Here is a 17,578-nt window from a genome sequence, read left to right as displayed (position 1 = left end):
TACAATGTGGATCCCTTATCTCTGATCTTCTCGCTTTGAATTAGATATTTCGTGTATCATGACGTACATATTTAAGATGTGAAGTTTGTGGCAGAAGACATGAAAACACAATAGAACTGTTTGTGATTTGTCTGCCAAATATTTATTTGTGGCATTTATAGAAGTCAAACGAAATGAAGATTTTCTTATGCTACCAGCAGAAATGCTTAGATGTCTTGAATCAAGGTCTCTGACCTATTTGTTTAATATTTCCAAATTCTAAAAATAAAAAAATTAACCTGAAAAAAGTAAAAGCAGAAAAGCTACTGGACCCTGAAACAGAAGAGAACGGTACCTTTCATTTCATTTTTGCCCGTATGTAACACTGAATGAAAAACCAACATCAGTTAATTTTTCTGCCAATGCTTTCCTAGAAAAATTTCTCATTATCATAGACAGAATATAATACATCTCATGAATTCAGTGTTCCCATTTAGCCTGATTCCTATAAAAGGAAGAATAGAGAAGAGGCAAAATTTGTTTGTTTTTCTTAGTATAAACTACATAACAAACCAAGGGCTAAGATGATAAAAAATTTCCTTGTACAATACTTTATAATTTACAGTGCTTCCACACAAGATTGCCTGGTTTGCTCTATCAACAACAAAGTCAAACTTCCATGGTAGAGAAAAACAGAAAATCAAAATGGTATGGGATTTCAGCCTGTATTATGAGATAATACATACGCCTAAAGAAATACGAAAACTACTTCAGGCATAATTGGCATAAAATTCTTTCCTAGAATTTATTTTGTAGGTGTGGCAAGTAACTAAAATCTAAAAGGAAGACCTAAATTGAAGAGAGTTGACAAACGATAAAATTTTCTTATCTAAGGTGTTTCTCAGTATCGGGTCCAGCATCCACTCCAGAGTCCAGCTGTCAACGCTGAGATGGCTGTAACGTGAGGTGATAAGGGAATCTAATTTAAAGAGCCAAGCTGACTGGCACAAGGTGTTTGACATCACTGCACGTGGAACGCACCAAGGTCCAACTTCTGATATTCAGAAACCGACACGTCTAAGGAAATGGACTCGAGTTTGGCCAGAGGCTCTCAGGGCAGACTCCAGCTCATGAATAATCTCTTTCAAAGGTTACTAATATACTGGACACGGCCTTTGAAACTTGTGAACTGACTTTCACGTATGAGAAACCGTGTAAATAGCAGTTCGGGTTTCAGGCTACCTCACAAGCGCCTGTGTAATCCATAATACTGATAAATATGGATCATTTAAACTTTTCAAAGTAAGATCTGATGCTTTCTGAGCTCCTAATTCAATGTGGCTGAATTGTTAGGCAATATGATCGAATTTTGTGCTGACTTGTTTCCAATGAAATTTCAACTCAACCTGTCTGGACTGCGGTCCTGCTTACAGTGAATGCGGTACAAATGTGATCATCATCTCCATAATTATTATGATAGAGGCAACACAGTGAGTAACAACAGAAGCACAGCTTAGTAAGATAAAACTGGGTCTAAAGCCCCACTTGGGACTTTGGTAAATTGAGGTTTCTAAGTACTTATTTGGCTCAGTTTGGCAAACGTTTCTCAAAGACCTATTCCATGCCAAATCTGGTTTCTAAACAGAACTATATTTAGAGGTTTTAAAAATACAGATACTCCGAAATTACCTACAGAATCTTATTACCAGAGAAGGGAGCTGAGACAGAGGTCTGGAGGCATGTGAGAAGATGGCGTATTAACACTGAGTAGCACGTGGGAGACTGATAATTTGGAGATGTTGATTTTGAAATAAATAAGTATGTATGAAAAATAACTCACTGCACACCTATTAGAATGGCCAAAATCCAAATGCTGACAAGGATGTGGAACAAAAGGAACTCTCACCCACTGATGGTGGGAATGCACAATGGTACAGCTGCTTTGGAAAAGAGTTGGCAGCTTCTGTCAAAACTAAACACACTCCCACCATACTATCCAGCAACTGCACTAATATTTACCCAGAAGAACTGAAAGCTGATGTTCACACAAAAACTTGCACACAGATGTTTATAACAGCTTTATTCATAATTGCCAAAATGTGGAAGTAACCTAGATACCCTTCAGTAGGCAGATAACTGTGGAACATCCAGACAATGGAACATTACTCACCACTAAAAAAGCCATGAAAAGCCATGGAAGAAACTTGAATACATATTAGTAAGTGAAAGAAGCCAATCTAAAAAGTCTACATATACACTATGGCATGATTCCAACTGTATGATATTCTGGAAAAGGTAAAACTATGGTAGAAAAGATGGTAAAAATGTTCAGTAGTTGCCAGGGTTGGGAGGGGAAGGGAAGATGAACAGACAGAGGAGCACAGAGGATTTTCAGGGCAGTGAAACTATTCTGTGACTACAGTGGTGGATACATGTCATTACACATTTGTCCAAACCCGCAGAATGTACACCAAGCGTGAACCCTACTGTAAACTGTGGGCTTCGGGTGATAATGACACTTCAATACAGGTTCATCAGATATACTGCTGTGGTACCAGATGTTGACGTGGGGGAGGCTGAGCGGGGAGGGGGCAGAGGGTACATGGGAACTCTGTATTTTCTGCTCCATTCTGCTGTAAACCTAGTAAAATAAAGCCAAGGAAGGAAGGAAGGAAAAAAGAAAGAAACAGAAAGAAAGGAGGAAAGAAACAGAAAGAAGGAAAGGAAGCAAGGAAGAAAAGAAAGAATGGAAGAAAAGAAAGAAAGAAAAAAAGCAAGAAAGAAAACAAACTAGTCCATAATATGAAAGCAACGTCTGTAAAAGTTTAACAGAATCACTGATTTAATACGATCATCCCTCAAGTCTACTCAGCACTTGACCAATCATCCAATATGCCACACACTTTCTAATCTTGGAGCCTTAAAGTACACATTCATTTAGCCTGACGGGCCCTCCCCGTGCCACCCCCCGTCCCCCACCCACTAAAATTCTAACTGTCCAAACACTTCAAAGTCAGCGCCGTATGTCCCTGAGGTCACGAAGCCATCCTACCCTTCATCTGAATGGTGGGTTCCTTCCTCCGCCTCTCTGTACCACGTCACATCCTTCTGTTTGGCTCATGGTATGGAAACAAAACTTCTCACGTGACCTTTTAAAGATCAGAGGTTACAGTATCTAAAAATCTAGGTGTCTTGCTTTTGAGAGCAATGGTATGACACTACTTACCAGGTGGGCATGGGGGTGGGCAGCGGGAACGGCACTACAGGTCCCTCTCCTCGTGGCCTCCCCAGCGCCGAGGCAGTGGTCATCTACGACACTGCTGTCATTCACCATTGTCCCTGTGTTATTTTTCTTACTCCCTCTCACTCCGCCCCCTGGAGATGCCTGCCTAGCTCCCTTCCCTAGTCACTCGCTTCTCTGTCTCTCCTACCTACTGCCTGTAAGTCTCCTGAGAACAAGGTTTTATTTCTCTTTCCTCATTCCCATCTAATTATAGATATTTTCATTAACTATTTTCTCTTTTTTCTGTGTATATATATATATATATATATTTTTTAGTTGAAGTATACTCAGTTTACAATGTTTTGTCAATTTCTGGTATATAGCATAATGTCTCAGTCATACATGTACAAGCATATATTCCCTTTCATATTCTTTTTCATCATAAGTTACCATTAACTACTTTCTGAATTTACTAGTCAACAAAACTAGGAAAACTGTTAAGACAATCCATCACAAATGCTGCTCCTTAAGCTGTAGCAGTTGGTAGCCCTGCCTCTTAATATTTATATTCACTTCCAAACTCTACGCTATCCTTTTCACATCTAAGTTTCAGGTAGGCGCTTTATGAGCTGAGGCTGAGACTGCAGATCAGAAAGAGATCATGTGTTGAAGGCCTATTATGTGCCAGGCATTGTACTAGGCTCGAAGGAGGGGTTAAAAACCCAGCAGCTGGGAGTGTTTGGCATAACCCTAGGGACAAACCTTGCCAGCCTAGGTAGGCCTAGCATTCCAGGATAGCCGGTGGCCTCTGGCAACAAGCAGGAACAGGGCACGGTTACCAGGCCCGTAACCCAGAGGGGTGGGGGCGGGGTTACATCATATACACTTAGTGGGACACCCAGCAGTCTTAGATGTGTGAACTGAAGCCAGGTGAAGGGTCTACACCAGAGCCCAGGACTACTCCCATCCCCGACTGGGGGCCTCCTCTCTGTTTAACTAAAGCAGTAGATTCAATCACATCTGCCGTTAGAAATCTCACTGGACACCTGGTGCTATCCTAGGCCCTCAGAAAGAAGCCTGATCATAAAGAAATGTGTCCTATTATCCCTGTTATAAAAACAGAATAAGGAAAATTTGAAATCAGAAAGAGTAGTTTTCATCTAAGAGTACAATCAGATTTAATTAAAGAAAAACCATTAAAGCAAATAATTGGGCCTAATGGTATGCTGTTGAGATGCTGTAAAACCTTTTTCTTAACTAAATTTTTTACTTAAGATAGTTGTAGATTTGTGGTTAAAAGATATGTTACAGAAAGAGCTCTTGTACCATTTACTATTTCCCCCAGCGGTAACATCCTGCAAAACTACAGCAGTGTCACAACCGTATACTGATACTGATGTACTCAAGACACAAAGCAAATCCCTCACTGCTGTTTTACAGCCATACCAGATTCCCTCCTGCTCCCTTCACCTCCTGAACCCCTGGCAATCCCTAATCTGCTCTCTATGTTTATAATTTTGTCATTTTAATAATAGGTAAGTGAAATCATATATGTAACTTTGGGGATTGGCTGTTTTCACCCAGGATAATGCATCCTGCTGTAAAACCTTTTAATTGGTGATCATGAGACAAGTACAACTCAGAAAACAAACACCTTGGTTTCGCTGATTCACGCGAACTCAAACAGCACAAGGAAATGAAATTTCCCTGTGCTCTGTAACCTACAACGGTCATCCATAAGGGTTTTCCTGCCAGTGTAATGACATGAAGATATCCTCACTGTCAGACTGTTTTACCACAAAGAATGTTTTACACGTAGGAATTATAAACCTTTACTGCTTGTGTGACCATGAAGCTTTGTGAAACTTGTCTCCAAAAGACACAGCTTGTTATGTTCAAAAATCATCCTTATTATTATAAATCACTTTAGATGGATATGAAATTTACAATGAACTAGTTGAGTTTTCCCACTCAGAACTAAGTCTTTGCTCTCACACTACAAAAAAAAAAAAAAAAAAAGAGAGAGAGAGAGAAAGAAAAAGAAAGAAAGAAAGAAAAACCCTCACTGGAATTGCTGTTGTTTGAAACAGCAGCAGAGCTCATGTAGAGTTTAAACTACGGCAGAGAAGAAACACCTGTCAGCTCCAAAATCTTAAAAAAACCCAAGGTGGTTTGCTGATTCTTCAAAGTTTTCCTTCAACACATTCAAAACCACTTCTCGTATCTGCCAAACCTAGCCAGAGTCTCATCACTGAATGACTATTCAAAAAGGAAAAGCAAAATCCTGACCCGTTACCATTTTTAAAAACAGAAACCAAACAGGCTTGTCACACATTAGCAGGCCAATAACACGAAGATCAAGCAGCAAATAATGAGGGGGTTTGCAACCTGTTAAAACATAAGCCTAAAATTCATCCACCATTCAAACCATGCACAGCACACTCTGTTGGTGATACACTTTGTTTTGGAAACCAAAATTCATCAGTCACCAGACATAAGATTCTAGATGAATCTCCACTAAGTTTTTAATTCAGATACAGACAGAGAAATGGGGGGGGGGGGGGAGGAAGGAAGGAAAAGAAGGAAGGAAGAGGAGGGAAGAAGAGGGAGGAAGGGAAACTCCCAGGCAGTTCCTTCAGAAGTCTGTATAGGTTAATAAACTATGGAGAAAACAATGTTATTTAAACATTTAAGTAACTATTTGTCCAGTAAAAAAACCCAAAAAACAGCAAACTTTCTTGGTAACCTTAACACATATATGTACACACACATCCCCCTTTAGAACTGACTTCCCCTTCACAACCTCAAACCATCAGTCCTCCTTTTCCTGCCTGGAGAAGGATCCTAAGACTAACAGCAATGAATCCATTTAGGCACTAGCGGTTAACCAGGGTAACAGTCCACACTCCTACCTCCGTGGTATTAGCTCCCTGACACAGGTTTGGCGGGACAGTTCAAGAGAAAACCAGAGGGCAAGGGAGACCCAAGCCTCTTCCATCTGTCTGCCCCACAGTGCTAGGGTCTGCACAACCTGCTGCACAAAGTGGGCACTAAACAAGATATGCTGAACGTTAAGAAAACAATATATATGCATTTTGGGAGAGACCTACAAAATTCCAGAAGATAGCACGCAAGTTCTCTAACTCCTCAACATCCCAAAGAAACAGAGCCTCGTGGCACTCTATGTCCAAAAGCTTCTGCGTGCCCTTTAAAAACCCAATCTATAGCTCAATTTTCTCATCTGAAAAATGAGGACAAGAGCACCTAACTCAAAGGGTTTTGAAAGGATTGAAGAAATTGGTTAACAGGTGAAGTCCTGAGATCACTGCCTGGAGCACTACACACTACACAAGGGTTAGCCATTGATATTACTGAAAAAGGCTAGTACAGTAAAAGTCAGGCCCACGCAGCTCAAAAAGAGGCCAAAAGCTTAAGAGAAATTCTTCTAGAAAAGCTAAGATCACAGGTTGGCAAACTTTTCCTGTAAAGGGACAAATAGTACTGTAAACATTGTTGGCTTATCAAGCCAAGAAGCACTATCCTTAGTGCAATTATTCTCCCTGAAAGACTAATACAGGTTTTGTTTTAAATTTGTTTACATTTTACATTTTAAAATTTGAGAACCATTCTTAGTATGTGGGGGCCATAAAAAAACAGCTGGATTTGGACCCAGAGCCACAGTTGGCCGACCCGTGGACCAGATTACGATGGTAACCCAAGTCAGTGCTTTCCAAAGGCCACAGAAGGAAATGTCTGCGAGTTGATGAAAAGTAGCTGAAAAAAAAGTGCTACCCCCCCAAACTTCTAAAATCCACACTGGCGGGGCGGGCGTGATGGGGAATAGGGCGAGGACCCGGAGTCGGGCCTCCGGGGCCGGCCAAGCCCTGCCACACTTACTCCCAGCAGCGGCCCGCGGCCGATCACCGTCTCCCCAGGCGCCAGGGCCACCCGGGGGCCGCCGTCCTGCGGCTGCAGCTCGAAGCCCCCGGACATGGCGGCGAGAATGAGACCCCTTCGCAAGGAGACAGGACCCCGCAGCCGCTTCCGCCTTCCATGGACAGCCGAGGGGCCTACGCAGGCCCCGGGAAAACACAGGGGGAGAGGGAACAAAGCCTGCGCCCTGGTGTGTCCCGTCCGCGAGCAGCTTCGTGCCCCCGCGCTGGGTACCGAGTCCTGCCCCTCCACCCGGACCAGTGACGCACTCGGGGGTTCCTACTTCACGCCGCCTCCAAACTATTGTTTAAAAGCCCCGGTTAAACACCCCCAGCCGTTCTCAGCCGCCCACACGGCTCGGAGGACGCCGGACCTTGTAGTTCGGCGCGCCCCACTTCCGCAGGGTTGCTGAACTGAGACGCCCTTAGAAAACTACCCGTCCCAAGAGGCAACGCGCGCTCCTCTCTGCGCCTGTGCGAAATCGAGTCGGCAAGGCGGAGCTAGAGTGGGCGGGACTTGAGGGACTACGGGGAAGGATTCGAATTCGGCGAATTTAAATCGCGGAAGGAGTGGTCGCTGCGGCCCAGTAGGTAGGGGAGGGTCTTCCCTTCCGGCTGACGTATGGCGGTCGTGCTTCGGGGCGCGGCCCTGGCGTTGGCGCAGCCTCCCTCGGCGGCCGGGAGCTGCGGTGACAGTCGGGAGCTGCGGTGACAGTCGGTGCTGACGGTTGTTTCCGTTGTTTACCTGTCAGTGCAGTGTTCCCTGGACTCCAGCAGCTGCCGCCAGCGCGGGGCACGCCAGGAGAGTGGCTCAGATGGGACGTGGGGCCGTTCCTTCCGACCTGCGCGGTCTACATGGGGTGGGGGCTCCCCGAGAGCCGGGCGTCGGCTCGGGATCCGAAGATCCCTCTCTTTGTGTGACACCTGAAACAGGGGTGAGCGCTCACCCACATAGAGAGGTAATTCAGCAAAGTTTGGTCCATAAAGAAGAAGGGGATAGCTTTCTAGGCATCCAAGCAAAACTGGACCTGGAAGAAGAAAAATGCCTAGTGGGATTTTGGGAACCTCACCAAGTCACCCCCGAGTGTTCAATTAAAAAGCCTTCATCTGCCTCCTGTGGAATGACTAGCGGGAGCACACACTTTATTCCCACTGAGCTCCTGGGAGAAGTACAAATGTGCATTTAAATGCACAGTAACTACTATTTTCAAGAACAGAGTAGTTTGGCTTTGGTTTGTATTGCTGGGGGTGGGGTGGGGGGGTGGGGACGGAGCTGGTGGCAAAAACTTGATTTTACCAGTTTGCTTTCTTACTTCCCCAAGCTGTCAAGGGGAAGTTCTCTGTTGAACACAGTCATTAAAATTCTAACCACCGTAACTAACTTGGATCACAAACAACCAAATGAATGGAAGCGTCTGTGGTCTTGGCAAGTCCAGAAACATATAGGTGAGTAGCACACCTGGAAAGGGGGATTTGTCACTAGCTCAGCTGAAATAAGTATTTAGCTGTTTCTGAAACCCCTCCTGCACCGCCACCCCTCGTTATAAAAAGAAGTGCAAAATGGAATCAACTGATTTTAAGTAAACAGAACTGTCTTCACATGCAAAAATAGCTCCATTCTTTCAACTCATTTCAGAATGTACCTTCGGTAAATTAGCTGAAACTGAACTTAAAGCTTTAGTCACATACTATATCTAGCTGAGTTATAAACATTATTTATAGTTCTTAGTCACTGTTACTTATTGGCCTCGTGACTGTTATCTTAGTTTATGATTAACTTAGATTATAATTAACTATGCATGTATGCATGCATATATATGTATGTTGAAGAAGCCGTTTCTAAAATATTAATCTTACAACTAATGACTATTGGAGACTTCATGTCATTATAACCCAGACCTCAACCTCTTCTACATTCCAGATAGGATCTAGAGTCTGATCTAAAGAGAGTGAGTGTTTTTAATCTTTGCCTTTTAGGCTACATATGACGATAATTTACTAAAACATCAAGCTATGAAGAAAAACTCCAAGAGGAACAACAATTCAAGAGTTTCTAACATAGAATCGAACTCTGTGGATACTGAGAAGGGAAAAAAAGAGAGTCAGAATAACTTTGTGGATCTGCTGCCTCCAGAAGTTACTTTTAAAATTTTCAGTCAGCTGGACGTCCAGAGTTTGTGCAGGGCTTCGATGACTTGCAGGAGCTGGAATCATGTAATAAGAAACAACAACTCCTTATGGAAACCTCATTGCCTGACTCTGAGAGCCGTGTGCCAAAGAGAGATCGATGATGATGTAGAAAGTGGTTATCCTTGGAGGGTAAGTTTCATCCTTGTCGTCTGCAGTGTTTTTTGACAACGTGGTGGCAGTTTTGAGCCCACTCCACCCTCTGCTCGGAGGAGGGAGCATCGCATACAGAGTGACGTACAGAGTGTGTTGGCTTTGGGGGTTAAAGTTGAATTATTAATTCTTTTCCTGCAAGTCACGTGCTCTCTCGTCCATCCTTTTACATTTTTTAAAATCCTAAATTTAGGCATGCACCTCTGTTAACCACAGGGAAGTGGCTGCTTCATTTCACTCCACCTTATCCAGACCCCCACCAAACTCTGGCTCACTCCGTGATACATGCACAGACACACACACACTTACTGGTATATGTGTATATCAATGTCAATATGTAATCTTTTCAGCCCTGTCAGTCACATTCTCTAGTTTCAGACAAACTCACCCACCAACCACCTACTAGGTTCTTTGACAATGCTGGTTTACCTCTTTCAGGTAATACTCCTGAGGAATTACCAGAAGAGTAAAGTGAAACATGACTGGCTAAGTGGCAGATACAGCAACATATGTTCTCCTGTTAGCCTACCAGAAAAAATCATGTACCCGATGGATGCGGACACATGGGGGGAAATTTTAGAAGCAGAAATGGAAAGATAAGCAGAAAAATCACACACAGATCTCCTAACTTTGAGAGTTTAAAAGTAAAATGACTCTTGAGGTTGTAAAAGGTATATCTTTAACCGTCCATTTTTTGGTTTGCCTTTTTACTACTTAGCATTTAAAAGAAAACTAAGTAGAAAATATAAAAATAAAGCTTTGTTTTTATTGCATGCTTTAGCAAAAAAATGTTTCTGGTTTAACTGTAATGTGAAAAATCATGAAATATTATTTAAACTGTACTAATAGAGTGATTTCAGAATGTACTATTTCATGTATTTGTGTTAGTCGGTTGCAATGCATTAATGACAAGACAATTCGATTGGTGCTTTTTACTTAATGATAATTTGAAAATTCAGGAAGCCATTTGAAGAAACTGACTTAGAGATTTATAATTAGTAGACATAACTAGGTTCATGGGAAGACTCCCTAAATGAAATTAATAGCACCTGTGTTTAAATGTATAGTAAATTTATATTTCAGTAACTTTAAAGTTTTCATTTCTAGGGAATCGAATTGAACTGTCAAAACATTGAAACCATTTTAAAAATGTGTTAAACTTGTGGTTTAGTTTAAAATTAATCTGACCAGAGGGCTAAAACTTGAGATTAAGATTCCCCATTACTTGCCTACAAACCTGGAATTGTTCTCAGGGCTGAAAATATATGGAGAGTTTCCAGAGCACTTAACTGCCATCTAGGCCTCCAACCAATTTTTCTTGGTAAAACGTACCATCTTTCTAACAGCCTTAGAGCGCCATCTAGTGTACTACTGGTGCATAACCACGACAAAGGACTTCAACTCCTTTTTCCCTCCACTCTCAAAAGAAAGAAAAATATTATTTTAGAGAAACCTACATACTTGACTTTGTTGAAGTTTATTGCTTTGTAAGAACCTTTAACTTTTTTTCTCTTTTTCTTAAAACTAGGTGATATAGTACTCACTGTACCCGATTGTTCATTTTGAATCTGTGGCCAGCACCGTAGTTAAAAGTGTTTACAAAACATTGTAGTCATTATGGGTTTTTCTCCTTAAATTGTGCTCGACAGCATGAAAAATAGGAGTCCAGGAAACCAGGGTTTAACGAATAGGCAAATATCAGAAGGATGCCCCACACTGTACAAACTCCTTTTGTTGGGTCAAGTAGGCGATGCTTGATTGTCGCCTGCTGTCTTCGTAGAGTTGGAAGGCGCCTTGAACATCGGGCAGTCCACATCTCTAAGATTGTCCTGTAATCCCGCCGTGGGAACGGTCTTCCTCTCACCCATCATTGATTCTTTTCTTGGCAAACTCATTTGTAAAACTCATCATCTTGACCTGGAAACCATCCTTAACTTCTACCGTCCTCAATTAAGTGACCCCGACCCTCTTAAGTTTCCCATAGTTCTTTGTGCATACCGTTCTCAGCACTGTCATACTACCTTAAATTGTCTGTTCTGTTTGTCTGTCTCCCCTTTTAGACTATGAGCTTTTTACACTTGATCTTAGCCAAAAGGCCGAGAAGCAATGACTGTGAGCTTTTTAATGGCAGGGACCATTTATTTATTTTTGTATTTCCAAACATGGAACACAGTAGGTATTCCATAAAGATGTATTAAATTATTTCTTTATTATTTATTTTAATCCTACCCAGAATGTATAATAAAAATAATTTATCATATTGTTAGTGGACAAGATTGTATTGAAATGCAATGTACAATCCATAAAATATATGAGAAGCTTGATATGAATGCTGATATGTGAATTATTCTCGTCTTCTCCAAAGCTGTGAGAGAAAAACAGGAAAGTAAACATTTTTTAAATTTTTTGAATAAACACTTGAAAATAAACTTAACCCAGAAATATCACTTATTATTTTTAATTATTGGGTCACCCCCAATCAGTTTTAAACATTATTTTGTTATATGACTAATCTTTAGGTTTTTTTAGTTCTATACTATGAAAACAATTCTTTATAAACTAAGTTATAAGCTATGATCACAGTCTATAGTAAAGGGAAAATTTTGGATACCTTTTATGGAATGGGCTTAGAATGAACTGTACATTTATCAGACCAAGCCATTGGCATCTGAGAACATGTGCAGGTGGAACAGAATGGAAGGAAGGAAGGGGTGTTTTTACTCAGAGATAAAATGTCATGTGCACCCAGTTTGTAAAAAGAGACAAGTTTACTGGGGACAGAGGATTAAGGAATTTCCGAGTTTTAAAAAATACTTGACCAGCTCAAGATCTAGTTTTTTGGTTTTGTTTTGTTTTTTTTTTTTTAATTTAGGAATCTTTCTCTAGTTGCCTCTAGTTTATAACAATCTTAGACCAGGATAATCATCAATAAAAATTTACCTTAGAATTGTCATGTATACAAGCCTAATTTGAAAAATACACCCCTAACCGCTAATTTTCATCTTTGCTTTGACTTGATATGATATCTTCTTTCCAAAACTTCAAATGCCCTAGTAATAGTAATAAAAATAAGTTGAGGAGTAACACTAAGAAATGGCTTGGGAAGAATCATCCATAAGATTGACAATCACACATTTTTATTTAGAGTTGAAAGACCAAAACCATCAAATGGATGAAATTAGATCAGCAATGAACAAAGTTGATTAATTACAATAGCCAACATTTATTGAATGCCTACTCTGCCCCAAGCCTTGTGCTTATGTGGGGGGTACTATTACTCCATACCCATTTTATGCCTGAGGAAACTGATAGTTAAGAGAATGATCTCATGTATCAAGTTCAACCCTCCTCCCCAGCACCTATAAAAGTATGTAATACACAGTAGGTGCTTATTAAATTTTTATTTTGAACGAATTAAAAACTTCTATGAGAATGAGTAACTCAAACAAAAGAGCCAAGACTGTTCTTCAACTTTCCATTTTGAAAAATTTCAAACCCACAGAAAAGTAAAAATATATGACAAAAAAACTCTTACGTATACCCTTCACCTAAATACACCAGTTGTTAACGTTTCCACATTTTATTATTTGTTTTTGCTGAAGCATTTGAAAATAAGTTGCAGACATGACACTTCACCCCTAAATACTTCAGCTTTCATCTCCTAAGAGTAAGTACACTCTCCTATAGACAATATTTCTCATCTAAAATGTTTTATATTAATTCACTAATATCATCTAATTTACAATCCCTATTTAAGTTTAACCAATGGTTAACCAGAGTTAATCTGTTGAAAAGTAAAGACAAAGAGAACAATGAAAGCAGTCAAAGAAGACGGACAAACTACCTCTGGATAAACAGTAATTAAACTGAATGATTTTTTTTTTAAGTCTTCTGAAATTCAAAGCAGCTAATTCCTTTCTTCTTAGCTGGATCCACCCTCCCCACAAAGCTCTGGATGCCTGTCTTCACAGGTGGAGGGTGACTTATTGGGGATGAAAAGTACAGTGGGAAGTGTTACCAGAAAAAAAAAAAAATCACCCATTCTATTGTTCCTCTACACGGTAAAACAAGGCAGGAAAAGGAAGAAAGAGTAAGAATGGTAGAGACTGAATAAGACCGAAAAAGGTCAGAGTACAAAGCAAGGATGCAAATCAGTTCTGACAAAAGCTCAGCATTTTTTTGTTGTTGTTTATTTTTTGGCAGAGGAGGTGGGGTAATCAAGTTTGTTTCTTTCTTTGTTTATTTTGATGGAGGTACTGGGGATTGACCCAGGACCTTGTGCGTGCTAAGCACGCGCTCTACCACTGAGCTATACCCCCCCAAACAAAAGCTCTCTATATATTATAGATAGATATATAATATTTTTATATTCAACCATACTATAAATAACCCCACATTTTTAGTAAGCCCTTTTCACATTTTCCAACACCTCCCTAGTCCCTGCCAGTCAGGGCAGAATGGATGATAAAATAAAATAAAACTAGAGGTTTGCAAACCACACCAATTATGCCCTGTTACCGTAAACACTAACTTGTCGAGGAAAAAAATTTTCATAACCATTTTCTGAGGCCTGTTTTACAGCTACGGGTCTTCTGAGCTCTGCAGGGAAGAAACTGACTGCTGGTTTCCCAGTTTGCTCATTTTGATTTAGTTTTAATACGACAAAATTATCTATTTGAGTATCACACAGTGAAAGCCTTGTGGGAAATACATAAAATCATAGAAGAAGCTTTCTAAAAGTCACATTTGAAAATTTCTTAACTCAATGCAGTGTCTGTGTTTTTTATCGCCAGTAAGAAGCCTAGGCAGGATTTTGTTTTTTTCTTTATTCTTATAAGTTAATTATAATAATTTTTAAAGACTTTTTAGCATTGTTTTTTCCTGTGTGGCCTATTGTTTTGTCAGTTCAGCTTCTTTTTTCTCTCCTAGATTTCTTTTATGATATATTTTTAAAATTTACCTTTTCCCTAAATGTTTTGTCTTGAAAATTTTCAAACATACAGAAAGTTGAAAGAATAATTTAATGATACAATCAGCCCAGATGATCCAATTGTTAACTTTAGCCACATTTGCTTTCTGTATAGCAGGTTTCTAGACCTTGGCACTGTTGACATTTTGGGTTGTTTAAGGGGCTGTCCTGTACTTGCGGGATGTTTAATAGCATCTTTGGCCTCTAGTCATTAGATGCCAGGAGTCCCCCTTCCCAAATAGTGACACAAAAATGCCTCCACGCATTGCCACATATCTCTGATACACAATCGCTCTATAATAAACACACACACACCACTTTTGTTGAGCTGAAGTATTTCAAACTAGGTTTTCAGGCCTCATGGTATTTTACTCATAAATAACCAAAGCATGTATTTCCTCAGGACATACACCCACTCTAATACAACCACAACCCTATAATCATACCCAAGAAATTTAACTTTCATACAATTGTATATTATCTTAATACTCAGCTCAGATCCAAATGCCACTCAATTGATCACAGAAGAGTATGATTTCGAGCTTTTGAATGCTTGCCAATCTGTTAGTGAGAAATATCTTAATGTAGCTTTTTGGCAATGATTTATTTTGAACGTTTTCAAACATACAAGAAAGTTGAGATAACGTCCTCATTGTAGATTTCATTTGCATTTCTCTTGTCATGAATTAGGTTCATACGTTTAAAGGCACCTGTATTTTAAAGTCTTTGCTTTTCTCAAGTTTTGAATGCTTTGTAAATAGAAGTTAGCTCTTTGTCTATTGTATGTGGCAATTATATTTCTCCCAGTTTGTCACTTGTCTTTTGATCTTGCTTGAAGTGGCTTTTTTCCCAAAACTTCTTATTAACGTAGTCAACTTTGTTGATGTTTTTCATTATCGCATCTGGATGATGAGCTTATTATAAAAGGGTTTCCCACAGCAAGACTATAAATAAATTAACTTGGGGTTTTTTTTTTTCTAGTATGCTTTTAGTTCACTTTTCCATTTGGAGTTTGTCCTGGAGTATGATGTATGTTACGGATCCCAAACGATTTTTTTTTTTTCAAATAACTGTGCGGTTGTCCTGACACTGTTTTCTAACAAGTCTGTCTTTAACCCAGTCAGTTGAGATGCCACTTTACCCATTAATAAGGTCTACTTGGTCCTATTTCTGAATTTTCAGTTATGTTCCAAATCTATCCATCTATTCATGCCATACTGTTTTGGTTATAGAGGATATAATAGTATTTCATATTTAATATTTAAATTAATATATTAGTGTTTAATATATTTTCCTATATATGCATGTATGTTCATTTTTCCATGCAAACTTCAGAATCTTGTCTAGCTTCAAGAAAAACACTTGTTGAAATTTTATGAAAGTAGTGTTAAATTAGGGATAAGTTACATACTTAGGATGTCAAATTATCTTACCGCAGACCAAGGAATTTATCTTGCAGGAATATTTTACGTTATTCCTCATATGGGTTTTGTACATTTCTTTTTAAGTTTATTTTTCAAGTATTTTTATCTTTTATGCTATTATTGGAAGTGAGATTTCCCCCTCGTTTATCTTCTAATAGGTTACCATCACAAATACACACACACACATACAGACACAGCATCAATTTTTGGACATTGTACATTTGTTGCTTGCTAACTTATTGAATTCTTTTGTTCATATTAGTGTTATTATTGATTCCCCTGGAGTTTCCAGATGTATTACCACAGGACTTGCAAATGCAGTTTTACTTTTTTAACCCCAATATTTTATGTCCGTATTGTTTCCTTGAATGAGTACACTGACTAATGCATCCAGCATGATGTTAAACAGTGAACATCTTTGCCTTGTTCCTTACCTTAGTGGTAATGCTTCCAGTATTTCTCCATCATAACATTTCCTCTTTCTATTATATATCTAAATCTGTATCTATAATTTGTGTATATATAATCACGTTAAGGGAATATCCATTAATTTCTATTTTATCTAATACTTTTTATTAGGAATGCGTAATGAAATTTATTAAGGGACTTTAAATCTATAAATTAAGTTGTGCATTTCTCACCTGAGAATGTTTAAGAACTTTACAAATACTATGTTACTCTTCTACACACTATAACAATGGTTTCTTCGGTTGACATAACACGTGTATTTTCTCAGACCCAGAAAACCAACAATATTGAAGATCATATGCTGCAACTTTGAAAAACTTGATGAACAAGCATCTTTCTTCTCTAAAATAATCTTATCTATAATTATCTATTATACAATAATAATATCTTTCATGAATTAAGTACATTTTATGTGGCCATTTACCCATAAAAGTCTTGAAAAGTAGTTTTTGCCATCACTGTTTTAAAGATGCACACATGAAGGCTCAAAAAAGCAAAGTAACTTAAATGGTATGACATAGCTTTTACATGGGGGATAGAGACTCTGACCCTGGGTCTGACTCAAACTTTCTGCCACACAGTTCCTGAGACCTGGTGAATGCTAACCGGCTGCCAGCAGAGGGAGCGCTATTCCTATGGAAACTTAGACAAAGAACTTGAGCCAGAGAGGAAACAGTTCATTTCAACTTTGTTAACTGACTGGAAAATTTCAGACATCAGAATTTGTCTAAACCCTTTTAATTACAAATGACAGAACTGAAACTAGCCCTGCCCATCCCAGGTGAAAGGGTTGGTTGGACTGAGAGTCGAGTGGAGTCTTTCCTGGAAGAGAATATAGGATATAATCCAAAAATAATAAACAGATTCTATAGCAAAAAAGTTAAGATGTCAGAAAATATAATCCTCTCCAATGAAGAGATTTTCACTTTATACCGCCCTCCAGTCCTGCCCTGACCGCCCAGTGGGTTTCCACCTTAATCGCCAAAGGCACAATTAAAAACATCTGAATTCAATGTTTTTTTTGGTCCAGAAAAAAAAAAAAAAAAAAAAGTCCACGTCATTATTCTGTGCAGATGTTTTTCCATGGGGGTATTGTTTCATTTTCCATGGGTTTGTTCTCCACATCTTCAGCTCCGTGCCTCCGCTGATTCTGCAGTCCTTTGAGGTTGGGCTGTAGTTGTGAGTCTATTGTACTGAGGTAATGAAATGCAAGCTCTGAAGTTGGTTCCAAAAGCTTAAAATT

The 17,578-nt window shown here is 39.4% G+C and overlaps 2 protein-coding genes across 9 annotated transcripts in view; one reads left to right on the top strand and one right to left on the bottom strand.

The window, feature by feature from the left end:
• APLF (aprataxin and PNKP like factor) overlaps nucleotides 1–7,413 on the bottom strand; it is an 80,595-nt gene extending 73,182 nt beyond the window's left edge. For 2 of the 6 annotated variants that reach the window (XM_032497712.1, XM_032497710.1), the window contains exon 1: nucleotides 7,100–7,413. In XM_032497712.1, coding sequence (XP_032353603.1) covers nucleotides 7,100–7,195 — 96 coding nt within the window. In that variant the 5' untranslated portion in view covers nucleotides 7,196–7,413. The remainder of the gene's footprint in view (nucleotides 1–7,099) is intronic. The other 4 variants (XM_032497713.1, XM_032497714.1, XM_032497711.1 and 1 more) reach the window with 2 other exon arrangements.
• A 199-nt stretch (nucleotides 7,414–7,612) lies between these two features.
• On the top strand, nucleotides 7,613–17,364 carry FBXO48 (F-box protein 48). Of its 3 annotated transcripts, none has more exons than XM_032497707.1 (5): nucleotides 7,631–7,725; nucleotides 7,887–8,093; nucleotides 8,457–8,580; nucleotides 9,112–9,453; nucleotides 9,913–17,364. In XM_032497707.1, the coding sequence occupies exons 4-5, from the start codon at nucleotides 9,148–9,150 to the stop codon at nucleotides 10,072–10,074; spliced, it is 468 nt and encodes a 155-aa protein (XP_032353598.1). In that variant the 5' UTR covers nucleotides 7,631–7,725; nucleotides 7,887–8,093; nucleotides 8,457–8,580; nucleotides 9,112–9,147; the 3' UTR covers nucleotides 10,075–17,364. The 3 variants fall into 3 exon arrangements, with proteins under 3 accessions (XP_032353600.1, XP_032353598.1, XP_032353599.1); XM_032497708.1 differs by having other exon boundaries at nucleotides 7,668–7,721; XM_032497709.1 differs by lacking the exon at nucleotides 7,887–8,093 and having other exon boundaries at nucleotides 7,613–7,725.
• The last annotated feature ends 214 nt before the right edge of the window (nucleotides 17,365–17,578 follow it).

The sequence above is a fragment of the Camelus ferus genome, chromosome 15 (assembly GCF_009834535.1).
Source record: "Camelus ferus isolate YT-003-E chromosome 15, BCGSAC_Cfer_1.0, whole genome shotgun sequence".
Classification (NCBI taxonomy): Eukaryota; Metazoa; Chordata; class Mammalia; order Artiodactyla; family Camelidae; genus Camelus; species Camelus ferus.
The sequence above is the reverse complement of the archived record's forward strand: the minus strand, read 5'-3'. Positions and strand labels throughout refer to the sequence as shown.

Excerpts from the sequence above, each read along its gene's own strand:
- FBXO48 (XM_032497709.1), top strand. The coding sequence starts at position 9,148 with ATGAAGAAAAACTCCAAGAGGAACAACAATTCAAGAGTTTCTAACATA. Across the intron at positions 9,454-9,912 it reads AAAGTGGTTATCCTTGGAGG|GTAATACTCCTGAGGAATTA; the intron begins GTAAGTTTCATC and ends TACCTCTTTCAG.